Here is a 16,008-nt window from a genome sequence, read left to right as displayed (position 1 = left end):
TTTTGTATTCGGTTTTATAAATATTTACAGGGTCAACGTATTTATAATTTTTTTGAGTTATTATAATTTATTAAACTAAAAACTTGAGACTCTTCGAATTGAACAAAACACTATTTTTTGCCCTTTTTATACAAAGCTCATTTTAGCACATCTCGTGTACACAATTTTATATCTATAATAAATTTGATTTACCCCACGCATTTTATTTTGATATAGTAAGATATCGAATTCAAGTAGCTATGTAAAGAACTTTAACGGTAGCTATCATTACTTTTATTTTCAATATGAATTCATTTCTCAATCTTACAATACATATTTGTTTTATTCTATACTTCAGAACATTCGATAGATAATCAACTTTTTTTTAATATAAGTGAGTATTGTATCTGTTGTGTGATACACAAGTGCGTCTAATGCGACTGTCATACAAGTGAGAGGTTTATCTAACTATAAACCAGGTTTAATCAACCATTATCTACGTAAGAAAATGACAATACCAAGTCAGGAATATGACAGTTGTTATTCATTCGTTTGATGAGTTTGATGAGTTTGAACTTTTTACACAAAATGTAATGTAGTTATATAAAAATCAGGATTTTCGGAACTTACAACAACCTGAATGTCTAAGTAATATTCTTTCAGAACCAAACAGGGATTATTTCTTATGTATATCGCAGATGAAACATTAACATAAATTGCAACGGAACTTACCGAACCTGAATGATGTGAAGAAGGTTTTGAGTTGTCATAGCTAAAACTGTCATGGTGCTGTTCTGGTTGTTTTTCGTCTTCTAAAATCAGTATAAGAATTTTATAGTTATATGATAAAGAGTGAATACTTGCAGAATATATAATGTATGTATATTCACACAAATAAAAAGGGTTTTTAAATTTGAACATATGCTTTAAAAACAAAGTAAATATTATTTGCACCTCAAAATAGACAGAGGCAACAAAATCTACAAGACTGTCCTGAAAGAATGCAGAAACCCGTATTGCATTATCTGGTAGGTAAGATATGTAAGGAAGTAAGGATCGATCATATGATAGTGTCAAAGATGATTGTTTGCCCGCAGTACAAGTATAGATTTGTACAAATGAGTTTTATTTAGAATTCTTTTTAACAAATAACTTGAGACATTGTATCAAACAAACAAACAAAATGTTTCAATAATTCTGCAAACGAATATTGACTCGTTTCGCTTTCTGCTGTGAGCCAGAGGTACAGGAAGAAAAACATAAAAACATTTAAAGATGCCTGAAAAATACATACATTGTTTTTTTGATAAGATACTTCCACTACATACTTTATTTAGAAGGAATCAAATATAAATCTTCACACTTAAAAGAACAAAACATTTGTTTTAGTATCCGTGCCATTGCGTGACAATGCAAGTCAAGATTGTGGATGTTATCTGATATGACTTAAATTACATTGTTAATGTTAATACATTCGAATCATCTCCACTAGTGTTTCGTGAGTGAAATATCAACTACCTCTGTTCATAGACATGTTGAGGTAAGTGTGCGATTGAAGAACCTTAGATGTGGTTCATACTATTGGCCTTGGCTCCCACCGAAATATAAGAAGATGTGGTATGGATGCTAATGAGACAACTCTCGATTCAAGTCATAATGTATAAGAGTAAACCATTATAAGTCAAAGTACGGTCTTTATCACAGAGCATTGGCTCACACCGAACAGAAAGTTATAAAGGGCTCAAAAACATAAATAGCGTAAAACCATTCAAAAGGGAGAAACAGTCTTATCTATATAAAAACGAAAAACACTTATAAACCACATCAACAAACAACAACTACTTACATCAGATTCCTGACTTGGAACAGGTGCAAATAACTGCCGCTATTTGAAAAATTTTATTGGTACCAAACCCTCACCCTTCCCGACATTAGCTGGAGTTAAATAATCATTTTCTTGATTCTGTTTGACTTCAAACAGGGATTTAAAAAGGAAAACTAGTTATTTGTGTTTCCTTTTCATTAAATATTTTTTGCGGACCAAATCTGTCAATAAAATCTGTATATCTGCTGGCTACGCCCTTCGTCTTGTGTGTGAAGTTTTATGCAATAATCATAAAAAATTTCTGAGATACAGCGCAACATGTGAAAAAAATCTTTTTTTTACAAAAAACTTCACAACTCTAGAATAAAATTTTGAATCATCACCAAAAAATATACAGATCTTTAGATTTATATAAATAAGAAGTGCAATAATCATTAATGGTTTTTGCGATGCGATGCGACATGTAAAAAAAACCTTTTTTTTTTTTAAAATCAATGACTCTAAAATAAAAATTTAAGTCATCACCAAACAGTATACAGATCTTTAGATGAATATGACTAAGAAGATTGTTAAGATTTAAGCAATAATTATAAATCGTTTTTGAGATACAGCGCGACTAAAAACTAATTTCTATAAAAATAAATTTTTGAATCATCACCAAAAAGTATACAGATCTTTGGATTAATATAACTAAGAAGTGTGTGAAGTTTTGCTATAATCATAAATCATTTTTGAGCTACAGTGATTAAAAAAAACACACCCCTGTTTTAGCTATAAAGTCCCGTAACTCAAAAAAATTAAATCCTATTTTCACCAAAATATATACAGATCGTTTGACCATCATAGGAGACAACTATGTTAAGTTTCATGAGATTTGGATATAAGCGGTTTTCAAGTTACGGTGCGACATGTGGACACTGGACGGACGGTCAGACAGACAGACGAACAGACGGACGCCGAACATTTGTATACAATAATACATCTAGTCAAAATTTTCACGGGCGTATAAAAAGTGATACACAATCTTACACTTACAATGGGAGACAGAAATGTCGTGTTTAGAAAAATCCTTCAAAAGAGAGGTGAAAGATACCAATGGGACATTTAATTTAAGTGAGTGTTTTTTTTCTCATATTTAAAAAGAAGATGTGGTATGAGTGCCATTGAGACAAAAATGACTAGTGTGAAACCATTCAAATCTATATGAAAAACGAGAAACAATAAACATTTATGAACCACATCAAGAATCGACAACCACTACACATCAGGTTCCTGACATCACAATATAGAAAGACACACTATGAAATATCATTTCGACGTTCGAACGAAAAGCTACGGTGAGAGGCGTTTTGACAAGGCTGCGCCTACACTCTGGAACAATTTGCCATCGTCTTTACGGAGTGTAAATTCCTTAGATGTTTTTAAAAAGCAACTCAAGACTCATTTATTTCGGACTGCTTTTAAGGATTTCTTGTAGTTTTTATATACTTTTAATTGACTGCATTAGTTTTAGACAGTTTTATATATTTTAGAGTACATGCATTTTTCATTTCTTTTATAAGTATCTTATAAATTTTTATTTGCTTGTTTAATTCTTTTAAGTTTAAACATATTTATTTATAGTGGATTGGGAAACAAGTTTTGCAACTTATATTAATCCCTCTCCACTTTGCGGGTGCGAGTGCTGCCTTGTAGCGGCATTAGCCTACTCTTTTTCGAAATCTACAAGGGTGTCTTTAACGTGCAAGAGATATGGCTCTCTCTTAACACGGGTCAGCCATTTATCGTCCCTGTCCGACGGACTATCATCGTTTCCTCAAGACCATACTCGCAAATGGTGTCATGGAAGAGCCGAAAATTGAGTTCCTGAAATTTTCATCCCAAACGGGAATCGAACCAGGAACCTTTGTGTTAGTAGTCCGATTCTTTTAAGATAGTGCTTTGTAATCTATGATTTATGTATTTTTGTATTTTATATATTTTTTAATGTGAAGCGCTTAGAGTAATATAGGGTTATTGCATTAATATTGGGGAATATTGTCCCGAGTAGAATTTTATATTGCACGAGCTTGCGAGTGCAATATATGTTCTACGAGGGACAATATTCCCCAATATTCATGCAATAACCCTTTTATTGTATAGCAATATAATATTTGAAAGTAAAATTTGGTTCAAACTAAGATTTTGTCGTTGATGACGTCATGAATTTTGGCGATTTATTGCACTAGTGCAATATTAGAATTTATTGCTCGCTAACTTTTGGTTACTTTCTGTGGGAAATATTATATTGCTATACAATAATTTTTGTTATTATATAATGCGCTCTATAAATATTGTATTTATTATTATATTATTTGAAAAATAACATAAATGGTACTCATGAAAAGTCTATTTCATATCTGCGTTATACTATAAGAAATGTCAAGTGTCATGAGGAAATGAAGAATACGACGTTTACATTTATGAGTACATTTTATACTCAGATGGAAAACATAATTGAAGCATAATTGCAAAATATGTGATGTAGATAAAAAGTTAAATACTAACAAAAAATACCGAAAACCGGGGAAGTTATAAACGAAAAGTTCCTAAGCAAATTGCAAAATCAAAAGCTCAAACACATCAAACGAATGGATAATACTATTCCTGACTTGGTGCAGGTATTTTCGTCTTTAGACAATTGTATACTAATTCTAGTTTTACAGTTAGCTAAACCTATCACTTTTGTGACAGTCGCTTACAATTCCATCATATTGACAACAATGTGTGAACAGACATAATAAGTTAAAATGTCAAAAATAGGAGTATTGCAGTAAACATTGTGTTAATCTTAATCTTAATCACTATACAAACAGGCCAATATGTCAACAAAGATAAGCATAATGGCATATAGACAAAAACGAAAGACTAGAAATACAATCATTTAAAAAAAAACTTTTACAGTAAAGGAAATTAATGCAGTAAAAGAATACAAAGACAAATAAAAGATTACTATACTAGTAATACGTTATTCGGATGATAAACAACATCAGTACCTATAATTTATACTTCAAGACCATCGTGTATTATCTGTGAAGTTGATACGGAATATTCATTAACAAAGTCTTGGTATCTTCTGATGAACTTTATGTTAGAAAAAGGACGAAACGAAATGTTTTCTGTCACGTAAACATAGCCAATCATTGAATAAAAATAAATCACGTTAATCGGCCTTACAATCTTAGTAAAAAAACACCTATACAAAGTATTTCAAAAAGGTAAAATGTTACGACGAAAATGAGGTCAAATATATACCATCAGAAAATAAATTTTCCTAATAAAGGAACGCCGATTATTTCTATGTAATAGAGTTAAATAGAACAGTATTTTCAAGTAGGATTTTAATGACATACAAATCCATTTAAAACTATTTTGATGAGTTCAGATAAATGATGAGACAAACAATTATTTAATTTAGATTATATTAGTATTAATGTCATACGATGAAAAGTTGTTAATAGTTCATTTCGGTGAAATGAAGATTTACATAGAAAATTTGACCACACTAGACAGTATACTATCGAAAAAAAACTATGAGTTCAGAATGGAACACTTAAATAATTGTTTTTACTTCATAAAGGATTGAGGGAAAACGTTATCGTTAACCTGAAAGTTTTTTTTTTATAACTTAATTGATGATTTACTTCAAATTTGGGACATCCCGTCATTGTTATTGTACTTTGACAAATTGTGTATCCTTATCTTTAATTATTGCTAAAATGCTTGTACTATTATAAAAAATCTGTCAATATAATGAAATTTGATACGACTGTGAGAGTGAGAGTTTTAGCTAGCTTTAAACCCAGTTTGCATCCAACATCTCTACATAGATTATGCTTGTACCAAATCAGGTATATGACAGTTGTTAAATCTATTCGTTTGATGTGTTTGAGATTTCGGTTTTGCCATTTGATAACGGACTTTCCTTTTTGAATATTCATCGGAGTTCAGTATTTTTGTGATTTTAATTTTTATTCAATCAGTTTTACAGTTCTCTAATCGTTTTTCTATATAGACGCATCGTAAAGTTTCACTGGTGTATTCTTTCTCCTTTCAGTTGAGAAAGGTATTGATTTTTTTTATCATACGTATAATAAAAAGAATACAAATGAGCAAGCCAGTCTTTACGAATTAAAATACTACTGACCTATGGTCATAACAGGTTAATATGATAATAAATTTACGATATCAGAGATGGAAATCAAGAAAATAAAACTCGGTCGTTGGTCTTTAAGTCGAAATCAATAAGTTTGCTTTTGTTTGATTAATCACTAACTATTGGTTACTGTGTCATATATATATATATATATATTACAGGCAAATATATATTTGTTCAATGGTCGGATTGTTGTCGCTTTCAATTGCAAACAGTAAATTTCAATCATGGTGATACCAGCACCAAATAAAGGCAACAGTAGTATACCTATGTTCAATAGTCATAAATCGATAAAGCAAAACAAATCCGGGTTAGAAACCAAACCGGGAGAAACGCATCAACCATGCGAGGAAATAACGGAACAACAGAAACAATGAACTGCACAGAAACAAACGAGAAAATACATAGAAACGGACTATTTGATAAGAATTAAGATTACTAAAATTTATTGAATTCAAATACACCAATGGACTTTCACAGTGGTGAAAACCAGCGGTACAATTTGTTGACTTTTCAAATAGTTCAATGGAGATATAAACTTAATGAAAACTACTAGTATGTATTTTCAAATACATTGTAGATCAATAGACATAACGAGTTGAAGAAACTACTAGTCTGTATTTTCAAAAAGATTGATAGACATACAGTTGCTCAATCTACTTTTATGTATTTTCAAAAAGATCAATAGACATATACAGTTGACGAAAACTACTTGCATGTATAAATGCGTAATAAACCATCAACGTACTTTGGGAAATTGTATCGTGAATGACTTTTGTGTGACTTTATAATACGGATTAATGATTCACAAACCTTAGGTTTGTTTTGAAGAGAATTTGTCTGTTGAATTGGTGTCTAGTGTATATACACTCTTTGGTCATTAAACCAATAAGAAATTATAAAATCACTATGAAAAGGCATGAAAACAGACCAAAATAGACATGATAAGTTACCTGTATTTGTGGTAGGCCATACATACTGGTATCCAGCTGGTTTCACACAAGGTGCAGGAGGTTCGTCATCGCGTTTCCCAACGGGAACTTGACCATACAGTGGATTCTCGACCGGCAATGTTGGTTTCTGATACACATACAATGTGTTAATGTGTATTGAATATGTTGGCGATGTTTGATGTCTATTAGATCTACGCTGTCTATTGCCTAAAAGTAGCCTAGTAACATCAGGTACGATACCAAGATCTGAATCAGAGTCTGCTTTTGAAGACGGGGGTGTTGTTTCAGGTACTGCATGGAAACTTCTTCTGTTGGTATAATATTCAGCATTCTTAGTGCGTTCTTTTGGTGTCATTGGTTTAGAATAAGATAAAGGTTGTTCATCACGTTTAGATTTGTCTGTTTTACGACCTGGAGTTGAGAAAACTGGTTTCAGCAGTGTTTCCTCTTTATTGGCTTGGACTTCGGAGGACAACAGACCACTGTCGATACTACTTGATCGTTTTGCCGCCATTCTGAATATTGAATGTAATAAACAAGTATGACTTTATGATATAATTTATCCCTTTTATTGTTATGATTTTAAATAATTGGAATTATTGTCTCACAAAAATATTTAAATATTGAAGTTTGAGACGGATTTTTTTCATCCGATTGAAAGGATAAATAACCCCTTTCATAAAAGCAATGACAAGGGATAAAATCTATATCTTTACACACAAATATATTTGTACATATTTTTTTGTTTTTTACTTCAACGATGCTTACTAATGAAGAAAATAACATATCAAATGTAAAGTAATGTTTACGCATTTCGACCCTTTTATACGCTCCATTGTTTTATTGATAGGTATACCTGTAGTTATCGAAATGTTCCATATTTTATTTTATTGGCATGTATTTTTTTCCTTTAATAAAGGCAACAGTAGTACATAAGTCATAAAGTCATAAATCGATTGAGAGAAAACACATCCGTGTTACAAACAAAAACCGAGGGAAACAAATCAACTATAAGAGGAAGACAACGAAACAACAGAAACACTGACGTGCAATAACAAAAAAACAACAATGCAACAGACAGAGAAACGAAATATTAGATAACAACTGTCATATTACTGACTTGGTACAGGTCATTTTTAGAAGAAAAAAAAATGGTGGATTCAACCTGGTCTTAATTTGTGGCTAGCCAAACCTTGCACTTGATGACAATATTTAATATACCGCTAAAATGACATAACTAGACAGTTATACAGTACAAACAAATAAAGACAACACTAGTATACCGCTGTTCATTATTCGATTCATCGAATAATCCAGGTCACAAACCAAAACCAAGGGTAACATATCAATTATAAGAGGAAAACAACGGAACAACAGAAACACTGAGCTGCTACAAAAACAAATACCAACATACATAGAAACAGACTATCAAAAACTTAGAATACAAAAGCTTATAAAAATTGTCGAGCATATAATGACGTTAAGTGCATACGATACAGTTTTGATCCTGTATTTACAAGTTCATGAAACTTTGCATGTAGGCTATTTTTTACCTGATTAAATCAAATTTGTAAAAATATACCTTCATGTGCTACTTTTTGAGTAAAATGAGGTCGAAATTTTGTATATTTGCTCGAAATTCAGATTTGTGGCCGTAATTTCTTTTTCGAAAGAAAGACATAACTTTTTTGTTATAAAAGATAAACACAAATTGTTTTTTGTTAAATAATCGGTAATTTCTGTATTTTATAAACATATTAAAAAAATATGCATTTTTTTATTCAGAAATAACTCATATATATCAAATGTTCATGAATTGAGGAAAAAACGTCATTTTTTACTGCATGTTTATCAAAATAAAAAAAAATCCTTTATTTACAGTTTTATAAAATTTGGGTCACATAATCTCCCGGCAAAATGAAACAAAATGCCGTTTTGAAAAATAGGGGTCCATGAACTCGTTTTCAAATTAAATCAGTTTGAATGATAAAAATCAGTCGAAAAATGCATCTTTTCCCGATATGTCACCGTTTGACGTCGCGAAAATAACAAATTACGTTAGCAACGTCGTTACCTTCCCTGTAACTGTAAATGGGCTATGTCGCAGATTTTGCTAAAAATTTGTATACAACCTTGGCTCGCTGAACTACAACTGAAAATCGAAAAAATTATACATTTATCTCTTTTTTTATCTGAAAAATTGCAGATTGGTTTCTTTTAATATGGGTGAAAATTTGTATTGAAAGCACATAAAATCTGCGAAAACCCTTCTAAAATTTGTCTTAAAATCGCAAAATCTCTAATTCTACTCCATAGATTTTTCTTAAAAAACTATATATTGTTGACACATAAATTTCTATTTTAATGATATATAAATAATCATAGGGTGGCCGACTTTTATGTGCTTTCTATACAAATGTTCACCCATTTTGTGAGAATTCAATCAGTAATATTTCAAATGATGATTGAGATAAATGCAATATTTTTTCGATTTTCAGTTGAAGTTCTTTGAGTCAGAGTTGTATGCCAAATTTTACTGAAACCTGTGACATAGCCCATTTACTGTAACAAGTTTAGCAAACGACCAAAAGAGTATATCAAACAAGAGGCTCTCAAGAGCCTGAATCGCTCACCTTAATTTTTTTTGTTAAATCTCTCATCAATGATTTTTTTTGGCTTTTCAATTTATTTAAATGTTCTTTGAATCGTCCTATTTTCTTCAAAAGCAAAAAAAAAATCATTTTCTCCTATGTTCCATTTTAGCCATAGGAGCTATGTTTCTTGACATACAAAGAAATACAATATAAAATTTATACTAGATACTCTGAAACTCATTTAGCCTAAGTTTGGTTGAAATTGATACAGCAGTTTCAAAGGAGAAGATTTTTGAAAGTAAGTCAACATGATGAACAAATTGTGAAAAAAGTCTTTAAATGGCAACAACTCCTTAAGGGGTCAATTGACAATTTTGGTCAAATTGACTTATTTGTAGATCTTACTTTGCTTAACATGTTTGCTATTAACAGTTTATCTGTATCTATAATAATAATCAAGATAATAACCAAAAACTGCAAAATTTCTTTAAAATCATCAAATCAGGGGCATTATACCTGAAAACCCAGTTACCCAATTCTGCTGAAAATTTAAGGACAGGTAGGCCTTAATAAATTCTTTAACTCTTATTTGATCTAAATTCTTTTGTTTTTGAGATTTAAGCCAAAAACTGATTTTACCCCCATGTTCTATTTTTAGCCATGGCGGCCATGTTTTTTTCACAAAATGGAAAATAAAACACAATCTTTATTCTAGATACCCTAAGGATCATTCAGCTAAAGTTTGGTTGTAATTGGTTCAGTAGTTTCAGAGAAGAAGATCTTTGAAATAGTTTACGACGACGACGACGACGGACGGACGGACGACGACGACGATGACGACGGACGCCAAGTGATGGCAAAAGGAATGGAACAAGGAATCAGAGTTTTGCATGAGGGAGACATATTTCTGAATTTTGTAACAGACAATTTTTAAAAAAACAAAATTCGTAAAACTGAATCATTATTCTGATTGTTGATTCTATGATTTAGTTTTTACTAATTAACTAAGAATAAACATACAAGGAACTCTAATCTATTTATTAAATATAAAAAACCCAATCACCTGTAAATAGACGAGGAAGGTGTGAGCTCCATACGATACTTTTGTTTGTAACCTTTTAAAGAATTTGATATAGTTTATTGAAAAATGCCTTGATTTAAACTAACCATTCGTCATGTATAATAAGGATTAGCTTAGTTTAAAAAAATATAGATCATAAATAATTATAAAGCTTAAAGTTAAGGTGGGGAATAGTACTCAAGCTTAAGTTCCATTGCAGGTTAAAAAGTATGTCTGCTATCTATCTGGTTTCTTTTAATTATGTTTGTATAGTGATTCATTGTAATGTTTACCCCTTTGAATTTTATTTGCAATAAATAAATAAATCAGACAATCAGAATTGTTTGTTTTATATTCCTAGTTATATCCATCTTGGTTTATGAAAATAAAACTATATGTTTTCTATCTGGTAAAATAATGTATGTTCTCAAATTATATATGATCAAATTTGGGAAAACATACCAAGGGTACACATTAAAACACATAATCGAAAGAGAATGACAAACTCATGTCAAACAAGAATGTGTTCCCAGTACACGAATGCTCCACTATCATTTTCTAAGTTCAGTGGACCGTGAAATTGGGGTTAGAACTATATATTGGCATTGAAATTAGAAAGATCAAATCATAAGGAACATGTATACTATGTTTCTGGTTGATTGGACTTCAACTTCTTCAAAAACTACCTCGACCAAAAACTTTAAACTGAAGCGGGACAGACGAAAAAACGAACAGACAGACGGACGAACGATACGATGCACAGACCAGAAAACATAATACCCCTCTACTATCGTAGGTGGGGCATTGAATTGACGAAATGACAAACAACAGTCGACAAAATACTACATGAAAATCTTAAAATTTGTAACTACGAATCCTTTTTCTCAGAGTGACATTTTATGTCAAAAACTATTTTTGTTTTGAGCTAATATCTTTTTTTCTCAGAATGACAGATATAACGATTAAATAAAAAGGACTCAACGTTGAAAACAGTATATTTGTAATTTCACATCAAGAGATTAGGATGTTAATCCTTATCCAAGATGAGAATTTTTTTAAATACATTGACCGAAATTAAAAGATAATCAAACAAGAATGTGTCCTCAGTACACGGGTACCCCATCCGCACTATCAGTATCATTTTCTATGTTCAGTGGACCCTGAAAATGGGTTGGCATTAAACTTAGAAAGATCATACCATAAGAAACATGTATACTAAGTTTCAAGTTGATTGTTCTTCAACTTCATCAATCAAAGCGCTGTAAGCACTGTAGGCAGTTAACCAAAAACTATGATTTATGAAAATTATTATGAAAATTATGAAAACTGGCAATGTTGCTTCAACTTTTGTTTTAAAGATTTAAAAGAACAAACATTAAACATTCATATATAATTGTACAATTATGGTCTTTTTATGAATCAATCATTAAGGCAAATAATTCATATTTTATCAAGGTTGTAAATAGCAACGGTCATGAGTCTTTCATGAGTCAGCAGTGGTACAAATTTGCATATGTGTCGCCTATGAGATTGACCTTGTATGTCATTCAATCTTTTTTGAAATGACAAACTGGAATGAATATGGTTTAGGCGTTGGTATCTCAATCTTTTACAAGTTCTCAAAACACACACAAGAGGGTGTGGGGTGACCCTAGGGACTACCCCTATTTTTCATTTGATTTTTTATATTGTCCCATACATGAATATATATGGTTTATGGGTGGGGATCTCAACCGTTATCAAGTTTTCAAACAGGAGGGATGAGGGACCCAGTGACTTCCCCTATATTTCATTTCATTTGTTATATTGTCCAATACATGAATATATATGGTTGAGGGGTGGGGATCTAATATGTTTCTAAGTTTTCAAACAGGAGTGGGAAGGGTGACCCTAAGGACTCTCCCTATATTTCATTTGATTAGTTCTCATACAGGAATATATATATGGTTTAATTTAAAGGTGGGGATCTCGACTGTTTCCAATTTCTCAATCAGGTGACTGCAGGGACTCCCCCTATATTTCATTTAATTTAGAGTTGGGGATCCCAACTGTTTCAAATTTCTTAAACATGAGGGGTAGGGTGACCACAGGGACTTCCCCTATATTTCATTTGATTTGTTATATAGTCTTATACATGAGTGTATATGGTTAAGGGGTGATGATCTCGAATTTTTCCAAGTTCTCAAATAGGAGGGTGTACAGTGACCATAGGGACCCCCTTATAATTCATTTGATTTGTAATAATGTCCCATACATAAATATATATTGTTTAAGATTGTTGATCTCGACCGTTATAAATTCTCAAACAGAAAGGGGTAGTGTGGCCCCACGAACTCCACCTGTATTTCATATGATTTGTTATATTGTCCCATAAATGCATATATATGGTTTAGGGGTGGGGATCTTGGCCGTTACCAAGTTTTGGTCATTTTGGTCTCTTGTCTCATTGGCAATCATACCACATCTTTTTTTTTATATAAGAAACTTCCAGTTATTTTAACTGACCTATCAAAATTGAAAAGAAAAAAATACCCCTTGAAATTGCAGTAACATGTTGAAAAGCATTTAACATGCATTACCAACATTTATTACTGATAAAAAAAAATATATACTGTTACTAGGAACATTTATATTGTTAGATAAACTGTATCCCAGCTGTCTCATTGTATTGGATTTTGACATTAAAATGGTGTACAAAATATTTTCTGCTTTTTCTTTCTTTTACATATCTTTTGGTTTTCAATTCTAGTGTTTATATTTATTTACCATGCATAGATGTATTTTGTCACCTGTCTGGATTGTTTTAGCCAAAACCCGGGATTACCCTTATCCGCTTCCGGAATCGAATCCGATGTTGTAATCTCGCGGCAGCCATTTGGTTTTCAATGTTGTTTTTGACATAGTGAGATACGAATGTACTCGGATTTACACATTATTTATCAGCGATTTTCTGTATAAAACTAGCGGTTGAACAAATTGAACATCGCTGTCATGAATAGTAAATGATGAAAATAAGTATGAGATCATTTATTAGGAAACTTTGGTAAAAATGTTTGCAAAGTTATCTTTTTATTTTCTGTCGGACATGTCGGGCGAAGCAAGTAACCAAGTAGAAAGTCCTACTGCAAAAGTGGAAGGTCGCAGACCTCGGACCACCGGTAATTTGAACCCCTGTGTCCAAATTGAAAAGATACAAAAATTTCATCTTCTAATTCAAAATTGCCGCCAACAGCGACGCGTTATCAGTTGAACTTGTATTAATAGACTACTTATCATGACGTATATATGTGACTACGTATTGACGACAAACAATATTCCTACGACCTTTGCAATTTGGGAAATCTGAACTTCTTGTCTTTACCGATTTTCGGCGATTAAATATTTCATACATTTGTTCTTTGACATCTTAGCCAAAAGCTCCGGGGATAATAAACTATATAACGATTCCTAATGTGCTCTACTTCCTATGTGCAACTTCAAAACTTTTGGGAAAATCAACGATCATTTAAGGTTTTTCTGGTCATATTTTTTGTAATCCAGAATGAAAAGTATGAAAAAACTGTCCAATACGTTATAAATAATATAGTAGCCAGCTAGATGATAACAATGGCATGTATTTCATCATTTATTGGGTAGCACACAAAGCCAGGGTGCTCGCATAATGCAGCTTAAATGCCTTAAAACTATATCGACCAAAAACTTTAACCTGAAGCGGGACGGACGGACGAACAGGCGGAAGAACGAACAGACGGTACAACGGACGGACGAAGGAACGCACAGACCAGAAAACATAATGTCCATAAATGGGGCATACATATGCATTACTACCACGGATAAAAAAATGATTTGAAAATTGTTTACTGCATATATTTTTTTAAACATGGAAAATAAAATATCGTTAAAAAGGTAAGTAATTCAACTTTAAAAGTGCAAGGACTTGTATATTTGTTCACCTATTTTCAACAGAAATCATAAACTACTAGATCTATATCATTTATGATATATACCAAATTGGCTTCTGATTCTGGAGTACAACAGTCCTAAGAATTTGTCTGTTCTACTTATAGACTAATGATGAAATTAACACGGACAGAATAATAAGTGGTATTTACTCGTCTCGCCCCTGTGATCTGGATTTTAAATTTAAATAAAAATTTCGAGAACAATAACCTAAAGTCAAAAGTTATGGAATTTACAAAAAAATAGCAATTAGACCGTACAAGTACCCAAGATTCTCTAGTCATTAAATCCATACACCTTCATTTCTACAAAATAAAGAATTGAATAATAATACTCACATTTTATTTCGGTTTATTCTCCTTAGTTACTTTAATTGATATATGTGGTACGCAATAACATATTTTTTACCAGATAAAACTTCCTGCATCTACATAACCATGTAATGATAATATGACAGTTATGGGTAACTGCACACGTTAAAAACATTTAAATTTAAATACTCAAAAACTACAATTTAAAAGGTTTAATGCTGTACATGTTTTTCAATATAATAACATTTTGGCTATTATATCATAAATACGGTCAGTGATATTAATGTGCGTGTTGTAACAAAGATACTTCTTATAACACATTAATGATGATTAATTTGTTGATACATATATATTCGAATCATCCTAAAATCTGATAATTGTCTTTAATAAGGATGACTTTCATTTTTACAAGGTTTACTTTTAGAAAAACTTCATTTGTACCACATTTATTTTGAAAATAATCAAGGTTCGATGTGGCTAAAAGGGTAGATAATACACAGGGAATTGCAAAGCCTCTTCCAAGATACTTTGATGAACAGCAAAGATAAATTTGTTCTTGTTGGCTTAGCAAAATTCTGGAAAATTGTAATGTCAATTTACAAATGATATTTACCTTCCAATTTATTCATGCATTTGTAAATATGTTTGTTCATGCATTATCAGGGTTTTAGCTAGGATTTTGAGGGCTTTAGTCACTTTTGCGCGTGATAAAAATCAGCCTTAATTTTTTATAAAGCAAGGGATCTAGGATTTTTATCAAACTAGCTATACATATATGTCCAAGTCCTTCAAGGACTAGTCTAGGATCTTTGAAGACTTTAGGATTGCTAATGTAGGCAGTTATTGACAATATTGAATGAATTGACTGATGTGATGCTAAGATATGAAGATAAGAACAGGGATCTGGTAATATGGTCAAAACATCACTTCAGTTATTTTCAGGGCACACCCCTTATCAACAAAAGTTGGGTGCCTCTATTTTTTAACCACTGCACAAATGAACTTGTAACGACTTTTTCACTTTACAATCATGTATATCCTTGAAAATACGTTTTAATATCTATTTGGAATCAATTTCTTTAATATTGGATAGAAGGATCTGCATCCGTACTTAATGTGACGATTCTAATG

At 31.6% G+C, this 16,008-nt stretch overlaps 1 protein-coding gene across 3 annotated transcripts in view; it reads right to left on the bottom strand.

Annotated features, from left to right (window-relative positions):
- Positions 1-15,079, bottom strand: part of LOC134708065 (uncharacterized) — a 35,275-nt gene extending 20,196 nt beyond the window's left edge. For 2 of the 3 annotated variants that reach the window (XM_063568362.1, XM_063568364.1), the window contains exons 1-3: positions 14,905-15,078; positions 6,953-7,467; positions 712-791 (exon numbers count right to left, since the gene is read on the bottom strand). In XM_063568362.1, coding sequence (XP_063424432.1) covers positions 712-791; positions 6,953-7,466 — 594 coding nt within the window. In that variant the 5' untranslated portion in view covers position 7,467; positions 14,905-15,078. Of the gene's footprint in view, positions 1-711; positions 792-6,952; positions 7,468-14,904 lie in introns of all 3 variants that reach the window. The other variant, XM_063568363.1, reaches the window with a different exon arrangement.
- Between the last annotated feature and the right edge of the window lie 929 nt (positions 15,080-16,008).

The sequence above is a fragment of the Mytilus trossulus genome, chromosome 2 (genome assembly GCF_036588685.1).
Source record: "Mytilus trossulus isolate FHL-02 chromosome 2, PNRI_Mtr1.1.1.hap1, whole genome shotgun sequence".
In the NCBI taxonomy this organism is placed as follows: domain Eukaryota; kingdom Metazoa; phylum Mollusca; class Bivalvia; order Mytilida; family Mytilidae; genus Mytilus; species Mytilus trossulus.
This window is presented reverse-complemented; position numbering and strand designations above follow the sequence as displayed.